This window comes from Oryza sativa, chromosome 6 (genome assembly GCF_034140825.1).
Source record: "Oryza sativa Japonica Group chromosome 6, ASM3414082v1".
NCBI lineage: Eukaryota > Viridiplantae > Streptophyta > Magnoliopsida > Poales > Poaceae > Oryza > Oryza sativa.
This window is the reverse complement of record NC_089040.1, coordinates 20371838-20397475: the sequence shown is the minus strand read 5'-3', so window position 1 is coordinate 20397475 and position 25638 is coordinate 20371838. Positions and strand designations below refer to the sequence as shown.

The 25638-nt window shown below is 42.0% G+C and overlaps 3 protein-coding genes across 5 annotated transcripts; all 3 read left to right on the top strand.

Moving 5' to 3' along the window:
- LOC4341188 (probable protein phosphatase 2C 56) lies at positions 1–10583 on the top strand. 2 transcript variants are annotated; one of them, XM_015786140.3, is made up of 8 exons: positions 1–469; positions 8176–8303; positions 8382–8480; positions 8584–8745; positions 9112–9198; positions 9306–9397; positions 9880–9954; positions 10071–10583. In XM_015786140.3, the coding sequence occupies exons 1-8, from the start codon at positions 102–104 to the stop codon at positions 10116–10118; spliced, it is 1059 nt and encodes a 352-aa protein (XP_015641626.1). In that variant the 5' UTR covers positions 1–101; the 3' UTR covers positions 10119–10583. The 2 variants fall into 2 exon arrangements, with proteins under 2 accessions (XP_015641626.1, XP_015641624.1); XM_015786138.3 differs by having other exon boundaries at positions 8–469; positions 10143–10583.
- Positions 10584–12352: 1769 nt separating this feature from the next.
- Positions 12353–15331, top strand: LOC4341187 (probable protein phosphatase 2C 55). Of its 2 annotated transcripts, none has more exons than XM_015786295.3 (8): positions 12353–12765; positions 12908–13035; positions 13122–13220; positions 13328–13489; positions 13797–13883; positions 13991–14082; positions 14577–14651; positions 14914–15331. In XM_015786295.3, exons 1-8 carry the CDS (start codon positions 12419–12421, stop codon positions 15058–15060), a joined length of 1137 nt encoding a protein of 378 aa, XP_015641781.1. In that variant the 5' UTR covers positions 12353–12418; the 3' UTR covers positions 15061–15331. The 2 variants fall into 2 exon arrangements, with proteins under 2 accessions (XP_015641781.1, XP_066167292.1); XM_066311195.1 differs by having other exon boundaries at positions 12631–12765; positions 12912–13035.
- Positions 15332–17354: 2023 nt separating this feature from the next.
- Positions 17355–25317, top strand: LOC4341186 (DEAD-box ATP-dependent RNA helicase 31-like). The gene is made up of 10 exons (NM_001423998.1): positions 17355–18769; positions 19311–19417; positions 21086–21141; positions 21244–21468; positions 21550–21756; positions 21827–21913; positions 22035–22130; positions 22197–22412; positions 22648–22830; positions 24564–25317. Exons 1-10 carry the CDS (start codon positions 17409–17411, stop codon positions 24789–24791), a joined length of 2766 nt encoding a protein of 921 aa, NP_001410927.1. The 5' UTR covers positions 17355–17408; the 3' UTR covers positions 24792–25317.
- Positions 25318–25638: the final 321 nt, after the last annotated feature.

Genomic DNA, 25638 nt, shown 5'->3' with positions numbered 1-25638 from the left:
CAATCTCTCTCTCTCTCTCTCTCTCTCTCGAATTCGCGAACACGCGACACGACGTCATTTTCTCCCCTGCACCGGATAAACAACGCCAAAAAGTTTGTTTTATGTCCCCGCCCAGGCCTCCGTCGCCGCCGACTCACCGCTGCGCCGCCCGCGAAGGCCGAAGCGGCGGAGGGGGCCTCGCCGGAGCGCTGCTCAGGAGGATGGCGCGCGCCGCCGGCCTGCGGGCTCTGGTCGGCATTGAGGCGGCGGGGCGTGGGCGCCGCGTCGCCGCCTCCCCCTCCCCCGGCGGTACTCCAGCGGCCTCCCGCGGGCTCCCCGGCTGGCCGGGGTTCTGCGGGGTGGGCTGCGGCTCCTCGTCGTCGTCGTCGTTTGCTCCGCCGCGGATGCAGGCCCGGCGGGCCGCGGGGTCGGCTGCGCGCACGCGGTCGCCGTCGCAGTCCAACGGCTGGATTACCGGCGGCTCCGCGAGGTAATTAATCACTAACCAAGGTCCAATTATTGTTCAGGATTATTCGCTGATTACGTGCGCTGTTAGCAGCGCGATGCCGTCGCTGGTGATGCTCGTGGAGAATGATGTTCCATGAGTAATAGTGATTGCCTTGATGCTTACGGGGGAATATATAACTTGGTTGTTGTCGAAACATGAATTCGGCAATAATAAAATGGGTAGCGCACGAGACCTAAAAGTGGATGGATGCGGAGACAAAGTATTTAGACAGGTTCAGGCCCTCTCAATGAGAGGTAATACCCTACTCCTGTTTGGGGATTTGAATCCGCCGAGTGTGTATTGATCTGACGATCAGGTTGTCTCATGCCCCTAGAGGGGCTCCCTGCCCGCCTTATATAGGTTGGGGGGCAGGGTTACAAGATAGAAACCTTAACCAATACGGTATCGGTTTCCTAAATCTACTTTACAATCTTATCAAACCAGGACTTTAGGCCGTTCCATAATATACAGGGAAACGTAATACCCAAGTCATGATCTGTTACATATTTTATATATATAAGTTATCCCCTATAACTAGTCGGATAACCATGCCGTGTGGGTATGGGGTACCCATAATCTCCACAGTAGCCCCTGAGACCTTCACAGTCAGAAAGATAATCTTCTCTCGAACTAGATTACTCCAAAGCCGAGTGCTTCAATCATCCTCGCCATGATCTCCCGAGTACTTTTACCAAATATGAAGACTGTGGAGGGCTGAAAAAATAAAGTCAGATGCATCGACTAGATGCACCTAATAGGTGTAACCCCCGACTATGTGGTTTAATTGAACAAACCAAACATATAATCAAGGAATAAATAATCTAACCAACCGAGTGGTTTCGATAATTGTAGTCAACCAAGCGACTTAATATTAATATGTAGCATATGCGGTGTGAATCCCTGAATAATATGATGATCCAAGTGATATACCGACTGCTTTGTAAAATATGATGAGTGTAACCTAAAGTTGACAACATCTTTGAAAATTCACATAGCAAAACAGCTATAAAGAAGCTTATATGCTGTGAATAAAGAAATTTCCAAAGTATTGGGCACACACCATGCGCACACTGCTTTAACAGATGTGCTTAAGTCCCTAAAAGACACATGGTTTCACCACACCCGGAAATATATGGCATATGTGGTGTAAAATCCGAGTAAATAAACTTATAAAGGATTTACCAACCGCCTGGAAAATGACCATAATATATAATCAGCCTAAGCAATAATATTGGTCAATAAAAATACACACTTACGTGGCAAAAAGCAATGATATTGTATCCAATCAATTGCTTAAAAACCCAAACAGCACCTTGACTTATATAAAAAAGTCAGCGGGACAGCTATATAAAGCTTTACTGTTTGACACCTTTTAAGATGCATTGTACCAACTCCTAAAAAGTTGAGTAACTGCGGTATAAAAGGATTTTAAGGTATTGGGCACTTGATCACGCGCACTTTGGCCTAAGCAAAAAGTGCCTAAGTCCCTAAAAGAACGTGACAGGCCACACCTGAAAATATGGGCTGCAGACATATTAGGCCTAGGCCAAAAAATATGCCTTCGACACCCTTTAAAGGATGACGCATATAACATGCTCCCGAGTAATAAATCTTCCGGGTAATATAGACCAAGCGTAGCTCATATGAATAGCTTCTGATCTGAGTGATTATCCCTTATGGGATACTCCAAAATAGATGTAACAATTGAATCCCGACTGGCGCAAGTATTCAGTTGATAACCCTTACGGGGAATAATAAATAGTCCAGTCTTTGAGCATATAAAATAGACCCATGATCATGAATTCATGTTGCATATATCCGGAGCAAGTCCAAATTGAAGATATAATACTTGTATTTGAGCTAGTAAGCCCCTGAGCACGTAGTCACAATTGTTCATTGATGGTAGCTGACGCAGTTGGCATAGAGACAAGACGACCAATATAGAGATAATATTGCCCAACAGAGGTGGCAAAAATATTGGTGGTAGTGAAGATAGTGATACCAATCAAAAGTGATGAAGTTGCACAGCCGTGGAGGCGAAGAAACCAGTCGGCAACAGTCAGGTCAGCCATCAATGAAGATGAAGGCGCCCAGCGATAAAGTTGTGTAGCCATGGCAGCGAAATAATCAGTCGGTGACAGACGAGGCAGATCAAAGGCGATGACGAAATCCACCAATCATGAAGATGAGGAAAATAGTCGGCGACGACAAACGTAACCGACAGTAATGATGATAAGCATCAACAGAGATGATCAAATATGATGACGAAGTTGCCTATCAATAGCAGTAGAGTAAGCTATGATAAAGAGGTTTGACAGGATGTTGATGAAGATGACGATGTCGGTGATCCAGTCAATAGCGGTGTAATAGCCGATGATAATGACGAAGACGCTCATCAGCGTTTGCATAGTAGGTCAACCGTGAAGGCGGAATAGCAAGTTGGCGAAGTCTTAGTCATCCATTAGCAACGGCGGAATGTCAGAGCCGATGAAGCAGATGTGCTGGTGATGATGTCAGTGACAATAATCCATCAAACTGTTGTAGATGCTTCACTTGGAGGAAAGTATATGCTGTTGTTCAACTCATTGAATCTGATATGAGTTGATTGGTTGATGACTCCAAACTCCCAGACATGTAAATTTAATCTTGACCTACTGCTCTGAAGCGAAGACAAAATTGATGACTCCCAGAGTTGACTTGTTGGCTGATTAATTGATTGCTTCATCTTGACATAAAGCTTGTCAAATTTTGAGCCATGTATTTGTGTAGCCCCCGACTCTTTGATTAGTTGGGAAACAACTGAACATAGAGTCGAGAATTATAGCTTCTTGTTGTCGAGTAGTCATCACTTGATTGAAGATATGTGTTGAAGATGTCCAAGTAGAAATCCTGAATATTGGAGAGCCACTTGTTGTAGTAAAATAACATGGCATTGCATGCCGAGATGTCGAGGTTCACAAAGACGTCGTGGTTGGTGAAATAGTAAAACTTGCGAAGTAGCAACAATAGAGTTTGCCGGTGCCGAAGATAATAAAGATGAAGTCGCTCCACCATGATGACAAAGTTGTATTGCCGTAATGAAGTGAACACAAGTCGGCGGCAACAGAAGCAAACCGGTAGTGAAGACGCGCAGTTGTGAAGATAAAAGCACCAGTCGGCGGCGGCATAATCAGTCGGCGACGGAAGATGATGATGTCCATCAGTAGTGGTAGCTGTATAAACCAGACGTAGAGGCGAGGGCACTAGTCAGCAGCAGACGAGACGACCAGCGATGAAGATGGTAAGGCCAATCAACACTGGCAGAATCATGCAGCCATGGAAGTGAAGAAACCAGTCGGCAGCCATGACAAACGTAGGCAGCTTGTGTTGAAGATACTGATGCCTATTAGTAGTGACAGCGATGTAGCCAGCCGTGAAGAAGATAGCATCAGTTGGCGTTATAACAGGCCAGCCGTGCAGGCGGTGACACCAGTCAGCGGCGGATGCGGCGGCCGGTCGGTGAAGACGTAGACGCCCAACAACGGCAGCATAATAGGCCAGCCGTGCAGGCGGAAACACCAGTCGGCGGCGGTCGAGGCGGCCGGTCGGTGAAGACGTAGACGCCCAACAACGGCGGCATAAAGGCCAGCCGTGCAGGCGGAAACACCAGTCGGCAGCGGACGAGGCGGCCGGTCGGTGAAGACGTAGACGCCCAACAACGGCAGCATAATAGGCCAGCCGTGCAGGCGGAAACACCAGTCGGCGGCGGTCGAGGCGGCCGGTCGGTGAAGACGTAGACGCCCAACAACGGCGGCATAATAAGTCAGCCGTGCAGGCGGAAGCACCAGTCGGCGGCGGACGAGACGGCCGGTCGGTGAAGACGTAGACGCCCAACAACGGCGGCATAAAGGCCAGCCGTGCAGGCGGAAACACCAGTCGGCAGCGGCGAAGGCAAGCCGGTCGGTGAAGACGTAGACGCCCAACAACGGCGGCATAAAGGCCAGCCGTGCAGGCGGAAACACCAGTCGGCGGCGGCGAAGGCAAGCCGGTCGGTGAAGACGTAGACGCCCAACAACGGCGGCATAATAGGCCAGCCGTGCAGGCGGAAACACCAGTCGGCGGCGGCGAAGGCAAGCCGGTCGGTGAAGACGTAGACGCCCAACAACGGCGGCATAATAGGCCAGCCGTGCACAAGCCGGTCGGTGAAGACGTAGACGCCCAACAACGGCGGCATAATAGGCCAGCCGTGCAGGCGGAAACACCAGTCGGCGGCGGCGAAGGCAAGCCGGTCGGTGAAGACGTAGACGCCCAACAACGGCGGCATAAAGGCCAGCCGTGCAGGCGGAAACACCAGTCGGCGGCGGCGAAGGCAAGCCGGTCGGTGAAGACGTAGACGCCCAACAACGGCGGCATAATAGGCCAGCCGTGCAGGCGGAAACACCAGTCGGCGGCGGTCGAGGCGAGCCGGTGGTGATGTTCTGACTGATCCATTCCTGGAGCGTAAGAGATAAGCTTAAAGCCATGAATCCCTTTTATGCATATCTGGATCTGGATCCTGCAGAACAAACATATAGGATGAGTAGTATCTGATATAAATATAATACTCGAGAAAAAATCAAGTATTTTAAAATATTTATAAATATGTATTTCTCCTCTTGTCAATTTTGATTTCCCCGAGCAGATGACTCTGTACGTTTAAACACTCTGTCCGACTAGTCATAGCCCCCAAGCATCGGGAGTCGACCTAGGCATTTCCCAAACATGCATATGAGTGATATGAGTTCGTCATTAATGGAACAAAGTTTCACGGATTAGAATTTACTACTCAGGTACTTTTGCAATTATTAAGAGCAGAAAATAAATTTATCTCATCTCTATGCTTTTGATTTATTCCGAATAATACTTAGCACCTTGCGTTACTCGGTCCATCCAACGAGCCCCCAGGTGCTAGGAATCGGCCCAAAGGCAACCATCCATTGGCAAACCAAACGGAAAGCATAGGAAGATAGAACTCCATAACTCGATAGGTACTTTTGTACTCAGATTATGTCGCAAGCAATCAAGATAAATATTATGAAAATTGTTTAAAAAATACGATATAACATCTATAGCCCCCGACTCACTAGTCAACGGCGAACCAGTTGATGTAGTGAGGCAAAGGAAAAGACAAAATATCATATAAAGAATAAAATAAATGATGACTTAGCTTTGTCGTATTCCCTCGATGACAGCAGAAGTAGCCGATGTGGGAATAAAGCAGTCCATCAATGGTGACAAAAATACCAGTCGGCGCCAGTGGAACCAAGCCAGTGGTGTAGATGATGAAGCCCATTAACAGCGGCGGAGTCCGCCAACCGTATAGGCAAAAACACCAGTCAGCGGCGGCAGAGGCAGGCCAGCGGTGAAGTCGTAGACGCCCAACAGCAGCGGCATAATAGGCTAGCCGTATAGGCAGAAACACCAGTCGGCGGCGGCGAAGGCCAGCCGGTCGGCGAAGACGTGGACGCCCATGAATGGTGGTGTGACCAACCAACCGTATAGGCGAGGACACCAGTCGGCGGCGACGGAGGCAGGCCGGCGGTGAAGTCGTAGACGCCCAACAGCGGCGGCATAATAGGCCAGCCGTGTAGGCGGAGGCACCAGTCGGCGGCGACGGAGGCAGGCCGGCGGTGAAGTCGTAGACGCCCAACAGCGGCGGCATAATAGGCCAGCCGTGTAGGCGGAGGCACCACTCGGCGGCGACGGAGGCAAGCCGGCGGTGAAGTCGTAGACGCCCAACAGCGGCGGCATAATAGGCCAGCCGTGTAGGCGGAGGCACCAATCGGCGGCGACGGAGGCAGGCCGGCGGTGAAGACGTAGACGCCCAACAACGGTGGTGTGACCAACCAACCATATAGGCGAAGACACCAGTCGGCGGCGACGGAGGCAGGCCGGCGGTGAAGTCGTAGACGCCCAACAGCGGCGGCATAATAGGCCAGCCGTGTAGGCGGAGGCACCAGTCGGCGATGGTGAAGGCAAGCCAGCAGTGATGATGAAGATGCCCATCAACGGTGGAGGTGACGTACCCGACGACAAATAAAACGGGTCCTCTGCGTTGAACTATGGTAGGTGCAGGTCATTGCCGTGGCCGTGTATATCATCCGCACGGCTCAACCTCAATCCAACCAATATATGCAAACACAGAAACACCAGGAAGAGTTGATTAGCGATCAAAAATATAAATGCTTAATATCTCATATGCATGGCATGATTAGATGAATTGTGCACGTTGATCCATGCACGTGTTTTGATGGCATGATTTTGCTAGCCACGGGAGCTGATAAGGCCGTGTCAATTGCTTGTCGATCAAATGCTGGTGCTTTTTCTTTGCCCGAGTCACAGCAAGGCTGAAAGCTTGACGATACATGATCGGACTCGCCAACAATCGACATTAAACAGAAGACAAAGGAAAGTCAGGCATTAACCCGTGATTAGTCATCAAGAATAAAATATTGATAATCAATATAGACCAGAAGGATTAAATTAACCAGGGAAGGGAAAAACAGACTCGGACTAATCCGGTCAGTATATCCATCCGGTGGCTTACGCGGCCTTCAACATCAGACACCCGGTGGGTGAGGTTCGCACGACATCTGCCCAGCTAGTTGGCTCGGTTTCGCCGACTCGACCTCCCGGTGACATGTCTATGTGAATTAAATCCCGGTCGCCGGCAGTCCCGAGTGCAATCAGCAACAATTGATCCGATGTTCTGGTTGCTGGTCGTCTCGATCTCAGCCGGTGTATAAAAACAAGAGATTAACAGTAGATTAATCCACAATTAAAAAATCAATCTAATGAAAGTTAGATTGGAACGACAAACCAGGTCAGAGATTTGAGTCATTGAAATTGATCTCAGTGCTTCTCTTTGAAATTGATTCCATCGCGCTCGTCGACGAGGTACTCGGCGCTGCCCCTACCTGGCGCGCCAACTGTCGAAACATGAATTCGGCAATAATAAAAGGGGGTAGCGCACGAGACCTAAAAGTGGATGGATGCGGAGACAAAGTATTTAGACAGGTTCAGGCCCTCTCAATGAGAGGTAATACCCTACTCCTGTTTGGGGATTTGAATCCGCCGAGTGTGTATTGATCTGACGATCAGGTTGTCTCATGCCCCTAGAGGGGCTCCCTGCCCGCCTTATATAGGTTGGGGGGCAGGGTTACAAGATAGAAACCTTAACCAATACGGTATCGGTTTCCTAAATCTACTTTACAATCTTATCAAACCAGGACTTTAGGCCGTTCCATAATATACAGGGAAACGTAATACCCAAGTCATGATCTGTTACATATTTTATATATATAAGTTATCCCCTATAACTAGTCGGATAACCATGCCGTGTGGGTATGGGGTACCCATAATCTCCACAGTTGTGTTCAGTCTATGATGGGGACTGCGCCTAATGCTGCCTTTTCTGAACTTGTGGTTGACATGTAGTTCGATTCTGTTTCAGAAGCTGTACTAAACATCTTACATATTTTAGTTTTCTTTATTTATATGATTGTAATATGGACCTCAACGCGATATTATGTATGTATTTACTTGCTGGCATTCGAAGTTGCTTGTCCGTGCAATTTCAGAATTTCTTGAACTTCCTGTAGTTGTGGTCCTTTTACTAGATATTTGAGACGGCACATGGATTAACATAATGTCAATGACCTTTTTGGTAGTGAGGATGGTAGACTTAGCTGGGATTATTCAAGTTTCAAGGGGAGGAGGCCTTCTATGGAGGATCGGTTTAGCATAAAGATGACTACGATCAACGAACAGACAGTCAGCCTATTTGGTGTATTTGATGGTACTGTCCTTGAATTTTCTTTCATTAAGTTATTTTCATTCCCTAATATGTCTTTGTTCCTAACATTTCATACATTAGGTCATGGAGGATCACTTGCTGCTGAATATCTTAAGGAACATTTGTTTGAAAACCTTGTGAATCACCCTGAGCTCCTTAGAGACACAAAGCTTGCTATAAGTAATGTTCTCCCTCTTGCTCCAGCTGTACTTCTTCCGAACATTCAGGTCCAGTGCTACAGTACTGATGTTATCATTTTCTTGAATGCTTTTGCAAAATACAGGCCAAACGTTCCTGAAAACTGATGCTGATTTCCTAGAGTCAGTGTCTTCTAATCCTTTTAGGGATGATGGTTCAACAGCTGTGACTGCTATTTTGGTTGGCAACCACCTATATGTTGGTAATGTTGGTGATTCACGTGTTGTCGCTCTAAAAGCTGGCAAAGGTAATATTTGATTGGTTGTGTTTCTTTGTTAGTGATGACACTTCACTTCAGATTTCCATATAACTATAAACGGTTGCTATCCAGTATGCCCTGAAACCTTTCTGTCAACTGAAAAATATCAAAATATGACGCACTACCGGATTCTAACTTTCAAATGACTATTTCTATTTTTCCTGAGTTACAAAGGATTATGTCACATGTAGATTTTATCAATGACACTGAGGAATTGAGCACTAACTTTTGATATGTTGCTATATACCACTTTAATAAGTTACAGCATGCCAAATAATCTAGAAACTGTGAAATGACATTTATTCTCTTGTTTGTTTTTCCGTTAAAATCTCGTTTCTTTCCATGCTTTTTTAGCTGTCCCACTGTCAGAAGATCATAAACCTAACAGAAAAGATGAGCAGAAGAGAATTGAGGATGCCGGAGGTATTGTTGTTTTCGATGGTAAGCCCTTTAATCATGAAAATCCTCCTGATGTATTTGGCCAGCTTTAGCTTAATCTAATAGGAAGTATGAATGAAAACTTGAGAAGTTTGATCATGTCGAAGCAGATACATGGAGGGTTAATGGACTTTTGGCAATGTCCCGTGCATTTGGCAACCGTGCATTGAAGCACTATGTGAAAGCAGAACCAGATATTCAGGTATCTTTTTAAAGTTTAGTTTTTTGCACTGGATCCCCGCCCCTTGCATGTTTACATTTTTATGTGGACAAGGACCAGCTTTTCTGTACTGGTTTTGTCTTACTAAACCATAATACCCATTTCATATGCACTTGGGTATCATGAAATAGTCTGTACACATCATCAACCTGAATGAAATGGATCTGCTGCAATGCTAAACAGCCTGCAAGTGCAGTCTATCTGGGAAATGTTGATGTTCCTGATTGATCACTTTAATCTCACCTGTGATCTGGGAATGTCGATGTTCCTGATTGGTCATGAGAAAACCCATGTAATTCAGCATTTCAAATTCTCCTGCTACATGTTCCTCCTTTGCATATGATCCTATCCTTCTACTTAATTGTTCACGCACTGATTCCTTATATGCCACAAAACCTGTTAATGGAAAAGCCTATTGAACATCACCTATGAATCTTTTGTGATGTTTTACTGTAAATATGCAGGAAAAAGTGGTCGATGAAAGCTTGGAATACCTGATTCTTGCTACTGATGGCCTTTGGGATGTTATGCGAAATGAGGTATCATTTGTTGAATCCCTGTTTGTTGATTATGCGACCTAGAAAAAAACAGCAGAAATATCTGCTTACATGAAAACCAATGAATGACATCCACTATGTTCACCCCTGACACACAGCTTTGCCCTCGTGCGAGCGCGTATCTCATTCGGTCCAATGCTAACTAGCATTTTACATCTTTTGTCAACAAGGATGCTGTTTCTCTTTTGAAAGCGCAAGATGGACCCAAAGCAGCAGCCATGAAGCTGACAGAAGTCGCCCACTCTCGGCTTACCTTAGACAACATCACATGCATCGTGCTGCAGTTTCACCATGGAAAATCAACCAACAGCAACTGATGTTAACAAAGTTTTGTCACCAGATATCTTGAAACGAGAGTTGGTCCCCTGATCCGCGGTTCTACAAGATTATTACTAGATTGGTTGAGTCGTTTTTTTCGTCATGTAGGAAGCTTTTAAATCTGACGTGCACAGTTTACTAGCGAAACGTCTTATGGTTGTTTGATTTCGGTTTCGGATCTCTTGCTATTAGGGGTAGCCGGCCCTGAAATATTAAGTTATCTATAGCATAAGAAATGTTCTAAATTTTTTAGGTGGCTAATGATTTAATGTCTGTGCCTATATACTTCATTAGTTATTGTTTGCCAAATCCCGGCGTCGCTAATAGGGATGAAAACCGTATATAATTTTTTCTATCATACCAATATCATTTTTGCAAAAAAAATAATATTATTTCTTCTGTAATTTTTTTTAATTTCTCTATACGTCATATTAAAATTATCACTAAATATTTAATTTTATTAATATAAAAACTAAATTCCTGACCGTTACCTTTTTTAAAAACTAATAAAAAATAATATCGTTTTCGATTTTTCATGCCTATTTGCTAGCAGCAGCAGCAAGCATCGCAAGCTTATAATCACGATTGCGAAGCTCTTTCTTCTTCAAAACTCATGTTTCACATGAAGAACCTTTATTTTGAAAGGAAAAAAATCAATATTTATTTTGAAAGGAAAAATCAATATTTATTTTGAAAAGAAAAAAATCATCTCTTTTGCACTTCTGCTTATGTAAGTAGGGTATATGTCCTGTGAAAACACGTGAAAGTTGAACATAAAAAGTTTTATAATTTCATGAAAAAATACTAGAGATAGGTATTGATATGAATACATTCTCACCAAACCTCAAACTTATACTATTAACCTGATTTTTTATTCTTTAGAATAAAGTTGAGCTTAGACTTAAGATTTGGTGGGAATTATTTCATATTATACTGATCTCTGTAGTATTTTTTTTATTAAATTAATTTTTTTATTAATTTAGAGAACTTCTAGGTCTGGTTTTTACGGGTTTTACTTTTTTTAATGGTAAGTATGTTCGTAACGGCTTACACTGCCCAAGCAATTTAAGCTGCTCTAAATCAAGACTCTTTCTTTTGTTTTGAACTTTGCTTCAACGATATGATAATGCAAAATATCCAAAATGATTTATTAAAAAAAATCAAAAAAGGACTATCTAAAAACTACCACAAGTTTTTTGAGTGAAAAAAAATCAAATCTAACTATAGTATGATGTAATTTCACCATAACTATATATTATAATAAGATAAGTTGTATAAAAAAATATATGTAGCTTTATACCTAAGTTATACAGAGGGGAAAATATAATTAAAATATAGTTGTAGGGTAATTATATTATAACTACAATTTAGTTACAATTTAATTAAAATATATGTTGTATAATTATATTACAGTAAACACCATAACTGTAGTTTCTATTCTACTGATCAGCACACAAACAGATGAACACAGAGCTGTAGACCACAGAAATTATAAGCGAGTGAAAGCCTTATTTCTTTTGAAATTGATTACAATCTACATAAGGAGAGTCGAGGTGCTCCAAAGAGATCTATCTCGCCTTAACCTTGAGGGTCCTATTTATAGGCGGAGAAAGCTGATGATTTACGGTGTAAGCTGGGTTCTCCTAAAAGCTAACTTTTTGGCTTCCACTACAAGTTGCTGGCTTACGCTGCAAGCTTCCTTCCGTGATAAGATATCTTTTGGTTTCTTCTGGCGTAAGCTTCTTTCTATAGTAAGTTTTCCACTCATACTTACTGGTTCTACTTGATCTTATTTATCTTTTTATTCTATTTATGGAATCGTCCAACCAAAAACAAAAAAGAGTCTCTACCGCCATGATAAAGACGCACGGAAGAACTTTGATATATGACTAGCGTAGCACGTGGAGGATCCATTCGTTGAGAGTGTCCATTGTCTCAGTAGGAAACATCGTCCACAATAAAATATGTTTCATAATAGTTATATTTTTAATTTTTTTTTAAAAAAAGTTCTAAAACTCCCAAAAAAAAATTTTGAAGGGAACTTTTGCGACAGTTGTTTAGCGGTTGCAAAAAGAAAAATCGTTAAAAACCTAAACCCAGGGCCGCTGTCTCCGCCTCCGCCTCCGCCATGCGGCGCCACCACCTCCTCGGCCTCCTCCGCCGCGCCGCGGCTTCGTCGACGTCCGCCGCCTCCAGCCGCGCGGGCCCACACCCCAGTCTCCATGCCCCTGGCCCGCTGCGGAATGGCGGCTCCGCCCCCCGCTTCTTCTCCTCGCGCGGCGGCGCCGGAGCTGCTTCGAAGGGCCTGGGCGACGACGAGGTCGAGCTCTACTCGCTCCTCCTCGGCGTCAGCATCGGCGACGAAGGCGAGGCATCCTCACGCGGACCGGCTGCCTCGAGGGGAGGCCGGAGGGGGCGGAACTCGAAGCGGCAGCCGCCGAGGTCGAGATTTGACGGCGATGGAGTTGGCTGTAGGTGTGTATTTTACCTGCTGCCCAGTTGAAATTGGCTTATCTGTGCAATTTCAGAATTCCTTCGAATTTCTCTACTTATAATCCTTCTATTAGAGATTTGAGAATTGAGAGGACATGATATCAAATACTTTTTTTTTTGGCAGTAAGGATGGTAAATTGAGCTGGGGATATTCAAGTTTCCAGGGGAGGAGGCCTTCTATGGAGGATCGCTTGAGCATAAAGTCAACCACGGTCAACGGAGAAACAGTCAGCTTATTTGGTGTATTTGATGGTAGTGTATTCAATCTTTTCTTTCATTAAGTTGCACTAGTAATTTTGTTCCCTATCATATCTTTGTCTGAAGATTGCATACATTAGGTCATGGAGGACCACGTGCTGCTGAATATCTGAAGAAACATCTATTTAAAAACCTCGTGAAGCATCCTAAGTTCCTGAAAGACACAAAGCTCGCTATAAGTAATGTTTTTTCCCCTTCATTTCGGCTGTACCTCTTCTGTATGTTCTGATTCAGAGCCAGAAAGTAATAATGTTCTCATTTCGTTAACTGCTTTTGCAAAATGCAGACCAAACGTTTCTGAAAACTGACGCTGATTTCCTACAGTCGATATCTTCTGATCGTTATAGGGATGATGGTTCAACAGCAGTGGCTGCCATTTTGATTGGCAACCGCCTATATGTAGCTAATGTTGGTGATTCACGTGCCGTTGCTCTAAAAGCCGGAAAAGGTAATATTTTATTGGTTGTGTTTCTTTGTTAGTGAAGAAACTCCCATTCAAGTTGCCATATTGTTGTAGCTATAAATGGTTACTTTTCAGTATGCCCTGAAACCTCTTTGTCAACTGAAAATTAAGTGTTTCTTTTTTTTCCTGTGTTGCGAAGGATCTTGTCTCTAGTAGTTTTTATCAAATTGCACCAATTTTGATATGTTTCTATACCATTTTCAGAAATTGGCACGTTCCAAATACTCTAGATACTGTGGAATTCTCTTTTTTGTTCTTACATTTCAATCTTGTTTATTTCCATGCTTTTTAGCTGTCCCACTGTCTGAAGATCACAAACCTAACAAAAAAGATGAGCGAAAGAGAATTGAGGATGCTGGAGGCATTGTTGTTTCAGATGGTAAGCACTTTTAACTATCAGAATACTCCTAATGTATTTAGCCAGCTTTAATTTAATCGAATACGAGTAAGAATGAAAACCTGAAAAGTTTGATCATGTCACAACAGATATATGGAGGGTTGATGGAATTCTGGCAGTGTCCCGTGCATTTGGCAATCGTTTAATGAAGCGCTATGTTAAAGCAGAACCAAACATTCAGGTATCTTATTGAAGTTCAGTTTGCAGAGGTTCCCTGCCCCTTACATGTTAATAGTTCAGTACTTCAGTTTTGTATTGGTTTTGTCTTACCCACCGTTTCTTATGCACTTGGGATCATGAAATAGCCAGTATAGATATCATCAACCTGGATGAAATGGGTCTGCTGCAGTGCTTAACAGCCTGCAAATGCAGTCTATGTGCGAAATGTTGACTTCCCTGATTAATCACTTTAATCACACCTGTGATCTGGACCACTGATCGCTGAATCAAACAGTTAAAAATTAGTAACATGTTGTAACCTATGAGACTCCTGAAAACTTATGTAATCCAGCATTTAAAATTCACATGCTATGTGTTTCTCCCTTGCATATGATTTTACCCTTCTGAAAAGTTGTTCACAGTACTGATTTCTTATGAGCCACAAAACTTGTTCATGGAAAAGCCTGTTGAACATTGTTTATGAATCTTTTGTGATATTCTACTATGAATATGCAGGAAAAAGTGGTCGATGAAGGCTTGGAATACCTGGTTCTTGCTACTGATGGGCTTTGGGATGTCATGCGAAATGAGGTATCACCTGTTGAATCGTAATTGTTGATTATGCGACAAAGAATACGACATCACTTAAGTAATACTATTGTGCTCTCTACTAGAGCCATATGAATATTTGCACTTACATAAAAAGAAAGAATTTCCATTCACTATGTTCACTCTCACACGCCCACCTGCCCGGGTGAGTGCACGCACGCACACACAGTTCACGAAAGCTCGCATATTGGTTGTATCTCATTTGGTCCAATGCTAACTAGCGTTTACATCTTTTGTCAACAAGGACGCTGTTTCTCTTTTGAAAGCACAAGATGGTCCTAAAGCGGCAGCCATGAAGCTCACGGAAGTCGCCCGCTCTCGGCTTACCTTAGATAATGTCACATGCATTGTGCTGCAGTTTCACCATGGAAAATCAACCAACAGCAAGTGATGTTAACAAAGTTTGCCATCAGATATCTTCTAACGAGAGTTGCTCCCCCAGATCCTCAGTTCTACAAGAATTTTCAGCAAGCACGAATTATTAGATTGATTAACTCTTTTTTTCTTATTATTATGTATAAAGCCTTTACATGTGACGTGCCTGTTTAAATTGCATCTTTCACGAGCTATAAACGGCTGATGTTTGTTTTAATCGGCGCTGTAAATTTTGGGGAGGCTTATGATATATTTCTGTGCCTATATATATACTACTACTTCAGTTATTTTGTTTCCAAATCCCGGCGGTTGCCACAAGCTGTAACCGTTGGAAGCTTATACCAAATTCATATGTTGCATTAAGAACTCAATTATTTCTTAACCTTCCATCAAGGATATGACAATGCACATGACCAAAATGATTCCCATGGATATGGTTGTAAACAGGTACCGAAGGTTATTCGGCCCATTTCTTTACATGTCGACACCGTTGTTGATTGCTTCCGTGCTTAGCCCTTTCATTGTTCACAATCGTCTTCTCTCACTTCAAACTAGTCTGAGAGAGAGCTCGAGGTAAACTCACTTCATAGCCACGTTGGATGAGTACTACCTGGCTGATATGGTCTACCGTAAATCCACGTCAAAATAAATGGGTCAAATCTCAAAACTAGTGACCATTGAAATGGTTTATGCTGTTTTACCAAATTGTTCATTTCACTTATCTCTTTAATGAAATTAAGGAATACATTGCTACCACGTGTGGCGTGAATCAAAGGGGCCAATAAGAAAAAACTTTGTACATAGTTGAATTCTCCAAAATTTCTATGCCAATTGTCAATTCCTATGACTGGCTGGAAGTTCATGTAAAATACTGCCAAACCACAGACTTACATAAAATCCAAGGACGTGAAAGTGCATGTGTACTAGTTATTCTTAACTGGCTGCCATTCTAACCTACCATAAAAATAGCATGCATCTCTTTCCCACGTGGGAGTATGCATGGAAAATATATTCCTAAAATTTACTTTTGAATTACTTATCCGACCTACAACCGAATTATACTATTATATTCGTTGTAATTTGTTGTAATTCAATCTTTATAACAAGATTTTACATGATTATATTCTGATAAAAATTACTTTAATTAGATATATAAATTACTTTCAAATTTGATTTATTTAATAATTAGTTATTATGAAAATAAATTCAATAAAGCTTAAAGTAATTATCATAAATCATAATTACTTCTATTTTTTCTTATTTTTTTGGGAAAATTGTTTCTTATTTTAAAATTATCTTGCAGTGTAGGTATTTTGTCGAATGTTTAGTCCTAACTCTAAGAAAATATTACTACCTCCGTTTTAGGTTATAAGAATTTCTAGTATTGTCCATATTCATATAGATGTTAATGAATCTAGGCACACAGATTCATTAACATCTATATGAATGTGGGTAATGCTAGAAAGTCTTATAATATTAAACGGAGGAAGTAATATTTTCTAGAGCTACTTTTCCCTAGTAGTGTACTACTTACTTATAATAACTTCTATATTCTCTTATAATTACTTCATATATGAAGATAAATTTGCTTTTCTAAAAAAAGACATAGTGATACATTAAAATAACAAATTAAATTGTATTTACTCGTGAATCTTCTCTACATTTTACTTTGCATAATGCCTTATTTCAACACCATCCACTACATTTACTTTCAATGCTATGCAGAGTTACTTCCATTATAAAACCTAATTATTTCCACAATTTAAGTAAATTACTTTTGAATGTTTGAATACAATCAATATTGGACTCGTTCTGTTACATATTTTGTGTGGAGTACGATGGTTCAAATGGATCTTAAAAATAATACAAGGTTTAAAGAATATTTATCGCCAAAGATTCCATACCCAAAAGAAAATAGACTAGTGTAATAAGGATTCAATTGTTAATTGGTTGGTGTTGACCTCCGCATGTAAATATGTGCCACGTCAACTAGATAGCGCCGATCGGACTTTGCATGTATCTCGCGATAAACCTAAATAGTGTATAACTAGAATTTACAAAAATTTCAAATAAAATCTTTAAAAAAGAAACGATCAAATCTGAAGAGTCGAGTACTAAATCTGAAAAGAAACGATCTTTAAACCTGAAGTGAAGTGACTTGGATAATTTGATACAGTACTAGATCTGAAATTCTGAACCGTCGCGGCTCACAATCGGACGGTTGCTAGATCTGAAATTGATAGATCTATCAAATCGGACGGCTCACAAGCTCTCCCCATTTCCTCTCAAAAACCCCCAATTCCTCAGCCCGCTGTCCTGTGTTAAACCCTAAACCCAGCCCACCGTCCATCCTCCGCCGCCGCCATGCGGCGCCACCACCACCTCCTCGGCCTCCTCCGCCGCGCCACGGCCTCGCCGACGCCCGCCTCCCGCCGCGCGGGCCCACCACTCCCCGGCCTCCTCCAGGACCCGCTGCGGAATGGCGCCGCCGCCGCTGGCCCCCGCTTCTTCTCCTCGCGCGCCGGCCCCGGCGCCGGAGCTGCCGCGAAGAGCCTGATCGAGGACGAGGCCGAGCTCAGCGACTGGATCAGCGACCTCAAGACCGACTCGTTCCACCTCGGCCTCAGCAGCGGCGACGAAGGCGAGGCCTCCACGCGCGGGCCGGCTGCCTCGAGGGGAGGCCGGAGGGGGCGGGACTCGAGGGGCCCGCCGCCGAGGTCGAGATTCGGTGGCGGTGATTTCGGCGGCGATAGGCGTGGGTTTGAGAGGAGGGGGAGGATGGTGAGTAATAATGAGCTGGGTGACGACGATGATGATGAGGATGAGGTCGGGTTTGGTTCCGCGAGGGGAAGGCGGGATCGGGGAGGGAGACAGTCAGAATTTTCACATAGAGGAAGGAGGGGAAATGATCGGGGAGGGAGACAGTCAGAATTTTCGTATGGAGGGAGGAGGGCAAACGATTTTGATGATGATGGTGGTGGGTTTCGGTCTACAAGGGGGCAGCGCGGCCGAGGTGGGAGGTTGGCAAATGTGTCGCGGAGGGGATATGATTTTGATGATGAGCCTGGGTTTCAATCTCCAAAGGGACAGCGCGGCCAGGGCGGGAGGTACAGTGATTTGGATGATGATGAAGGTGGGTTTGGGTCTCTGAGGGGAAGACGCGGTCGCGGTGGAAGGATGTCTGGTGTATCGCGGAGAGGTGGGAGGGGAAGTGATTTAGATGACAGTGAGGATGATGAATACTCAAGAGGTTCGTCTCCAAGGGGAAGACGTGGTCGTGGTGGAAGGATGTCTGGTGTGTCACGGAAAGGTGGGAGGGGAAGTGATTTAGATGACAGTGAGGATGATGAAAACGATTCTATTGACTCTAGAGGCAGAAGGCGCGACCATGGCACGAGAGGCAGGAATGTGGGAAGTTTGGGACCACAGAGAGGTGGGAGAGGGGGCGATGCAGATTTTAGCGATAGGCGGTCGAGGGGTGGTAAAATGTTTGATTTTGGCTTGTCAGAAGATGACAGTGAGCTGGGGGAAGTTGATGAGGATGATGGTCCATCAGGCTTCGAGGATGATCTCTTTGATGACGAGGGTGGTGAGAAGAATCTGGTGGAGAGTCCAGCTAAAAATTCAGCTCCTTTTGAGTCAATTAAAGGAGAGCCAATTGATCAGGAGGGTGTTGTGCACACCAGAGAGAGTGGAGGTGGCGATTCGTATTTGAGCCAGACGAGGTAGCTCCACCTTTAAATGTTTTCTGATGCAATGTTGCCTGTTTTCTTTGATTCAGCTCTGAAAAAAACTTACTATCTCCATCCCAAAATATAGCAACCTTTCTAGTTCGGAAGGAGTAGATCAGTAGTCTATAATCATCTAGGTTTTTATGGTTGGGCTAAAAGCTTACATCATTAGTGGATTGCCACTTATTTGATGAAGCAACAAATTATGCATTTCTAATTTGTCCGATCCTTGTTACTGGGGCTGCTACAGTCTGCAGCTTTTCCTTAACGCAAATTGATGCTTCCACAGTTTGATGTCCTACTTGATGAAAAATGTTATAAATTATTGAATCCAAAGTAAGTTATTGCTATGCTTGTCTCAGTGTATTTGTGAATAATATGGCTATGATCTATGATTGGCATTGTGCATAGATCATCTGCTATTTCTCTGAATAGTTGCAAGCATGTACTGAAAATTTGAAACACTGGGTACAACTGATGATTATGCACGTATTAATGTTGGTCCTTTTGGATGTTCTCACATTTTACATGATAGGTTTGATGAATGCTCCCTGTCTCCCTTGACACTAAAAGGTGTTAAAGCTGCTGGGTATGAACGGATGACTGCAGTGCAGGAGGCCACTCTTCCTATTATACTTAAAGGTTGATCTTAGTAGTTCTTCTTTGTTATGTGCTCAACATTGTAGTTTTATCTATAGTATTTCACATTTTCTTTTGCAAACTTGTCTCAAGAGTTTATAAATCTATCAGACTCGTATTCACTAACTTCCTTCACATTTTTAATTTCGAATCTGCTATCTTCACATATTTATTGAACTTCAAATTCATGTTTATGTTTGTTAATTTACAAACATCATGTGTGAAGACAACGTATTAGTTCCCATCCTGTGCATTTGCACCACAGTACCACACAAGCAGATCACACAAACTTGACCTACTGAGCTGGCATAGAAAAGGAAACCACTGCTACATTGTGTCTATCTCTAAGCAAAAAAGAAATGCATAACCAATAGATTTAATTTCAAAGTTGTTGGAAGAGGTGTAGCCATGTAGGCCCCATTTGCAAATGAAGAATCTTGTAGGAATTTCATAGTAAACTGTTCAGCATCCTGTACTGCACCCCAAATAGGCCATTGATGAAAAATGAAACTGCAGTGATCGAGCTGTTGAAATCCAATTCATGCAGGGTATTGTATTGTCAACATAGTTTCTTTCTGAACAACCTTTGCAAATGCTTGACAAATGTGATTATACTAACAAAGGTGGATTGAATTGCATTATTGCAATATGGTCTTTAGTGCTTCCATGCTAATAGTGTTGAGGACTTGAATTATTACAACCATTTATCAGATTAAGTTTTTTTTTTTTTGGGGGAACTAAATAATGCATGAAACTCTTAAGGTACCACAGCCAAGGTGCCTTTAGTTTGGGACCTGGCTAAAGCAAGTTAAGAAACAACAATTGTGGCCCACTTTGAATCTGCATTTTCTATTTGTATGCTTGGTGGTGGGGCCTATACATTAGGGAAGAATTTTGCCTACCTTTGGTCATTGATATGATTTTTTGGGTGAACTGGTTGGTGCATGGAACTAAATAAGTAATTATGAGCTTTTGATTGGCTCCTACTAGTGTGAATCATGTAATTTACGTAGATCCCTTAATTTCTAACGCAGTTTATGAGTCTCCTTGGTAATAGATAATCTTGATTGATGTAGTTTGGTAGGTGTTAAAAAATGGAAGAGTTAAGTTTTTTTTATTGAGGAAACTGAGCATATGGTCTGTAAACCTTGGTACCACTTAAACCCTAAAAAGTCATATTGCCAGGTCCAGGAATTGATTTGGTGTGAGTTACCAATGGGTTTGAAGAAATAAATTTGGTGAGTTGGGGTTCGAAATAAAGTTCTCGATTAGCCTCGTGTAAATCCTCTTCTTCTATGACATAACAAAACTCATCACTACAACTCCTATTGTGTTTCATACAATAATTGACCCAGTAAATGGTTACTTTAAAATGTGAGGATGTAATTGGCAGCAGCTCAAAGTTTGGCTGTTTATTTCTTAGTATTAAACTCTGGACATATGGTGAAATAAGCAAAGATGCAATCGTCTTGATCCTAAGGTACAAGAAAAACATTGCGCAACTTGAGCTGTTCTAATTTGAAACCAGTAGTTCCTCTAAATAGCCAAACAACAAAGTGGAAAATCATGTAATATAAACTGTTCATATTTTCTAAGATATTTCTCATGATTGCAGCTTGAATTGCAACTTTTCTAGCCCATACCATGTACTAACAAGCCTTATATATATAGGTAAGGATGTTCTTGCAAAAGCAAAAACTGGGACTGGAAAAACTGTAGCATTCTTGGTAACTACCCTGCTTGACTACTGAATTTTTCTTGCTCTTTTGTTGTTCTAAAGTCTGAACCTGCAAAATGGTAATTTGTATTTGTGAATGTTGTATGTGTAGCTTCCTGCCATTGAAGTTGTCTCCAAATTGCCCCCTATTGATTGTGATAAAAAAAGGCCTCCCATCAGTGTTGTTGTTGTGTGCCCTACACGTGAGCTGGCTGATCAGGCTGCTGCAGAAGCTAACAAGCTCCTGAAATTTCATCCATCAATTGGAGTGCAACTTGTAATAGGTGGCACTAGAATGGCTCTAGAGCAGAAGCGAATGCATACTAACCCTTGCCAGGTGATTGGAAGTAACTTACTGAATTATCCTGGATATTTCTACATTTGGATTGTGTGATGTAAAAATGCTGCTGATGTGCAGATTCTAGTAGCTACACCAGGAAGGCTTAAGGATCATATGGAGAACACTCCAGGGTTTGCTACTAGATTGATGGGTGTCAAAGTCCTTATTCTTGATGAAGCGGATCGCTTATTAGATATGGGATTCCGGACTGATATCGAGAGAATAGTGGCTGCACTCCCAAAGCAGCGTCAAACACTTCTATTTTCTGCAACTGTTCCTGATGAGGTATTGCCACTGCTATAGGTCAACACTTCTGTTTGGTCGAAATATAATCAATTTCTACTCTCTTTTCTAGGTACGCCAAGTATGCCACATTGCCATGAAAAGAGATCTTGAATTTGTGAACACCGTTGAAGAAGGAAGTGAGGAAACACACTCACAGGTATTTTTTAAAGCATATGCATGCTGACTGTTTTTCCAGATTCCAAGTTTCTATAAATTTTGATCAGACATGTTACCTTTTGTTACCATGTTTTTGAGCAATCTTTTGTTACCATATTCAGGTGAAGCAAATGCATGTAGTTGCACCACTAGACAAACAGTTTTCTATCCTGTATGGTCTTCTAACTGATCATATTTCAGAAAATGTTGACTACAAGGTAAGTGAATTGGCATATTTTAAGTGTCTCCTGTAAATATGCGTACTTACAATGAGAAAAATGCAGGTGATCGTGTTTTGTACAACTGCAAAGGTAACAAGTCTTGTTGCTGAACTTCTGTCTGAATTGAAGTTGAATGTACGCGAGATTCACTCCAGAAAGCCACAAAGTTACAGAACCAGAATATCCAAAGAATTTAAGGAATCAAAAGGTCTTATTCTTGTTAGCTCCGATGTATCTGCTAGGGGCGTTGATTATCCCAATGTCACACTAGTCGTCCAGGTAACGAACTTCTTTATGGTAGTTATTGAGCTGTTTATTTGTTGTTGCCTATCTTCTTTGCTATTTGATATACAAATATGTAAAAACTCCAGATCGTCCAGCACTGGAAGATTTTCTTTTTCTATATTCCGCTTGTAAACGTTTTGTTGAAACAAATACGAGCATGTGCATATTCTTTTCTTTTATCATATCCTGCTTATATACCAATGTCAGCTGATTATCGTCGTTATTGCAGATGGGAGTGCCTACTGACAGAGAACAATATATTCATCGACTTGGTAGAACTGGCCGCAGAGGAAACGAGGGGAGTGGAATCTTATTATTGGCACCGTGGGAAGAATACTTCTTGAGAAGTATCAAAGATCTGCCTATTACAGAGGCAACATTACCTTTAATTGATCTGGACACTAAAAGAAAGGTAATTAAGCTTATTTACTAGTTCAGATATGATAGTTGGTGCCTGTTTAAGGTAATCAAGCGTACATGCAATAGTAACGATCATATTGTTACTATTTGAAAACTTTTTTGTTAAAATTCTGAATTTCGTCATGCCTGAGAATTGGGCAGTTGGTTCTAATTGATGTCTGGATATTCTCTTCTTTCGACTATCTAACTAATTTCCATTCAAATAAGTATTTAAAATCCACAAACCACAGATGCAATGTCCGCCCCAATCTTGAGGTGTGTTGACTTGTAGATTGTGCAAATTGGTTGGTTCACACTATTTTTTAAATGCTGGTTCATCAGCACTTGTTTACCTAGCATATAAAATCTGCATCATGAAGAGAAAATACTTCCAAATATGCTATTCCACCAGTTAGAATTTTGGTATTGTCACTATTATGCATGACTAGTGTTTGGATTTCATGGTGAAATTGAGCTTGACACCATGGCTTCGTTGTATGCATTTATGCCCTTCAGATGATCTGAGTCTTACAATGTTGCTACTTGCAGTAATATTTGCTTAATAGGCCAGCCAAACTATGCAAATTTCCTCTTAATGCTCTTCTGTTCATGTTAGAAGGGATATTGTTTGACACAAATATATCAACTGCAATTCTGATTTTTTTTTGGTTTACAAGGCATAGTTAGTGAGTGGTACATATATGTGTGCTTGATTCTGTTTCCAGTAATAGATGGTGATGATAAAGCCAGTTTTTGCTGGGAAGCATCACCAGGATTCAAACCCCATGTTTACACACCCGCAGGTGGACTTTAGTAGGAATTTTGTGAGGCTCATGAATTTATCCCTGGTCTACCCTTCATCTGTTTGAGCTTGTGTTCAAGGGGCATACTCACGGGTCTTTGTGCATGTATGTGTTCTTATAATTGCAGAAAAAAAGAAGTAAAAAAAAATCACTGAGCAAGGCATGATATTCTATATTGTGGGATAATTCTTTTGTACGTATTGTTGTTTAACCATCAAAAGGCTATGCTTCTGTAATGATATGTGTTTGTCAGTGGTTCTTTGACCAAAGATATTTTTTAACAACAAAACATGATAATTGACTGAGGGCTCATTTGCGATTGTTGCATCGGGCTGTGGAGCTAGTGAAGGGAGTCATACCAAATACTCCCTCCGTCCCAAATTATAGGGCGCCCACTTTTTAAGGAAAATTAAACTCGGTAGTTTTTGACTAATAATCATACTAACTATATCTATACTAAGTATGATGCATGTTATATCACTAGATTCATATTTTGAAGTACTTTCATGTGATGCTAATTTCATATTTGTTGGGATCATAGAATAAAATAAAATACTGGTCAAAGTATGTTATGGAAGACCGTGTAAAAAAAATATGGGCCTTATAATTTGGGAGGGAGTAACAATTATACTAAAAAGAACTGTTTTGCACCTAAAACTAAGGCTGATAATTGATTATTGTATCCAAATTCAAGAATAGCGAAATGAATGTGATTTGAAAAAGCAACCGCAATATCAAATGTGACCCCATGCGGGTTGGCTGTAGGTTTACTGAGTTAATGATGTGTGTATTGTCCTATGTCTGGTGATTGTTCTTGCTTAGCTTCATCATGCACTGACTGTTATACTTTGTATGCCATTTCCCGTTCAAAATACTAAGAATGATATCCTAGTTGTTGGTATTTGGCATAATGCTCAGTATTGCATTTTCTTATTGTTTGTAGGTTGAAAAGGCTCTTGCACATGTGGAGGTTAAGGATAAGGAACTTGCCTACCAAGCATGGCTCGGTTACTATAATTCTAACAAGTTCATTGGGCGTGACAAATACCAGCTTGTATCACTTGCCAATGAATTCAGCAGAAGTCTGGGCTTGAATAACCCTCCTGCGGTGCCTAAGCTTGTCCTTAGAAAGATGGGACTGAACAATATCCCAGGTCTGCGATCAAAATAGTCTTCCTCGAACCAAAGTTTTCTTGAATACACATACCACAATATTATCGTGCTTCACAGTGGTATGAGTTTTGGAGCAGTCTAGCTGGTAAACTAATAAACAGCTATGATTAAAGGTCATAATGGGCTACTGGGAGCACAACTAAAGCTTCAGTCTCAATTTTTTTCTCCTGCAACATGGAAAATATGCCTTATGAAGGTGAATCTGTACACAAGCGATATGTAGTTTTGCATGCCCAGTACTGTGATGTTTAAAGCCTGACCATGCATGATCAGGCTGATGTAAACATCTGAGTTGGTGGCACACGGAATTTTACTTTCTTTCCATTTTTGTGTGCCCGTGTATCTATTGGATAGAAGCACAATACCCCTGTGCATGCGCTATCGTATTTATTGGACAATACCATTGTGCATCCGCTATCTGGAAGATTGTGCAAGAGCTCTGTTCTCCATTTGGCCTATAAATATGGTATTTGTGTAATGTTGATCACCAAATTGAACATATAATCTCTGTTAGTCTACCTTTTTTGACAGGATAGGGCTACGTAGCCTGTGAACAAATATTTGTTAGTTTTGTAGCATGCATTGGCTACGTGTCGTTTTTGTCTTTTTGTAGTGTATGCTACAACTCTTGGCACTTTATACAAGGTGAAGGTGAGAAGGCAAAACATGCAAGAGGCTCTCTCGATACATTATCTATGAGTTGTTTGTCAGCCTATCCCATGATTTGAATATTTGAGTTACTTCTTCTGGCTTGTGCCTCAGGACATGAGTGTCCTTGCGCTAAAAAATATAGGCAATCTTAGCATCCGTTAAAATAAAAAAACTATTTTTGAGTTAGTTTTTCA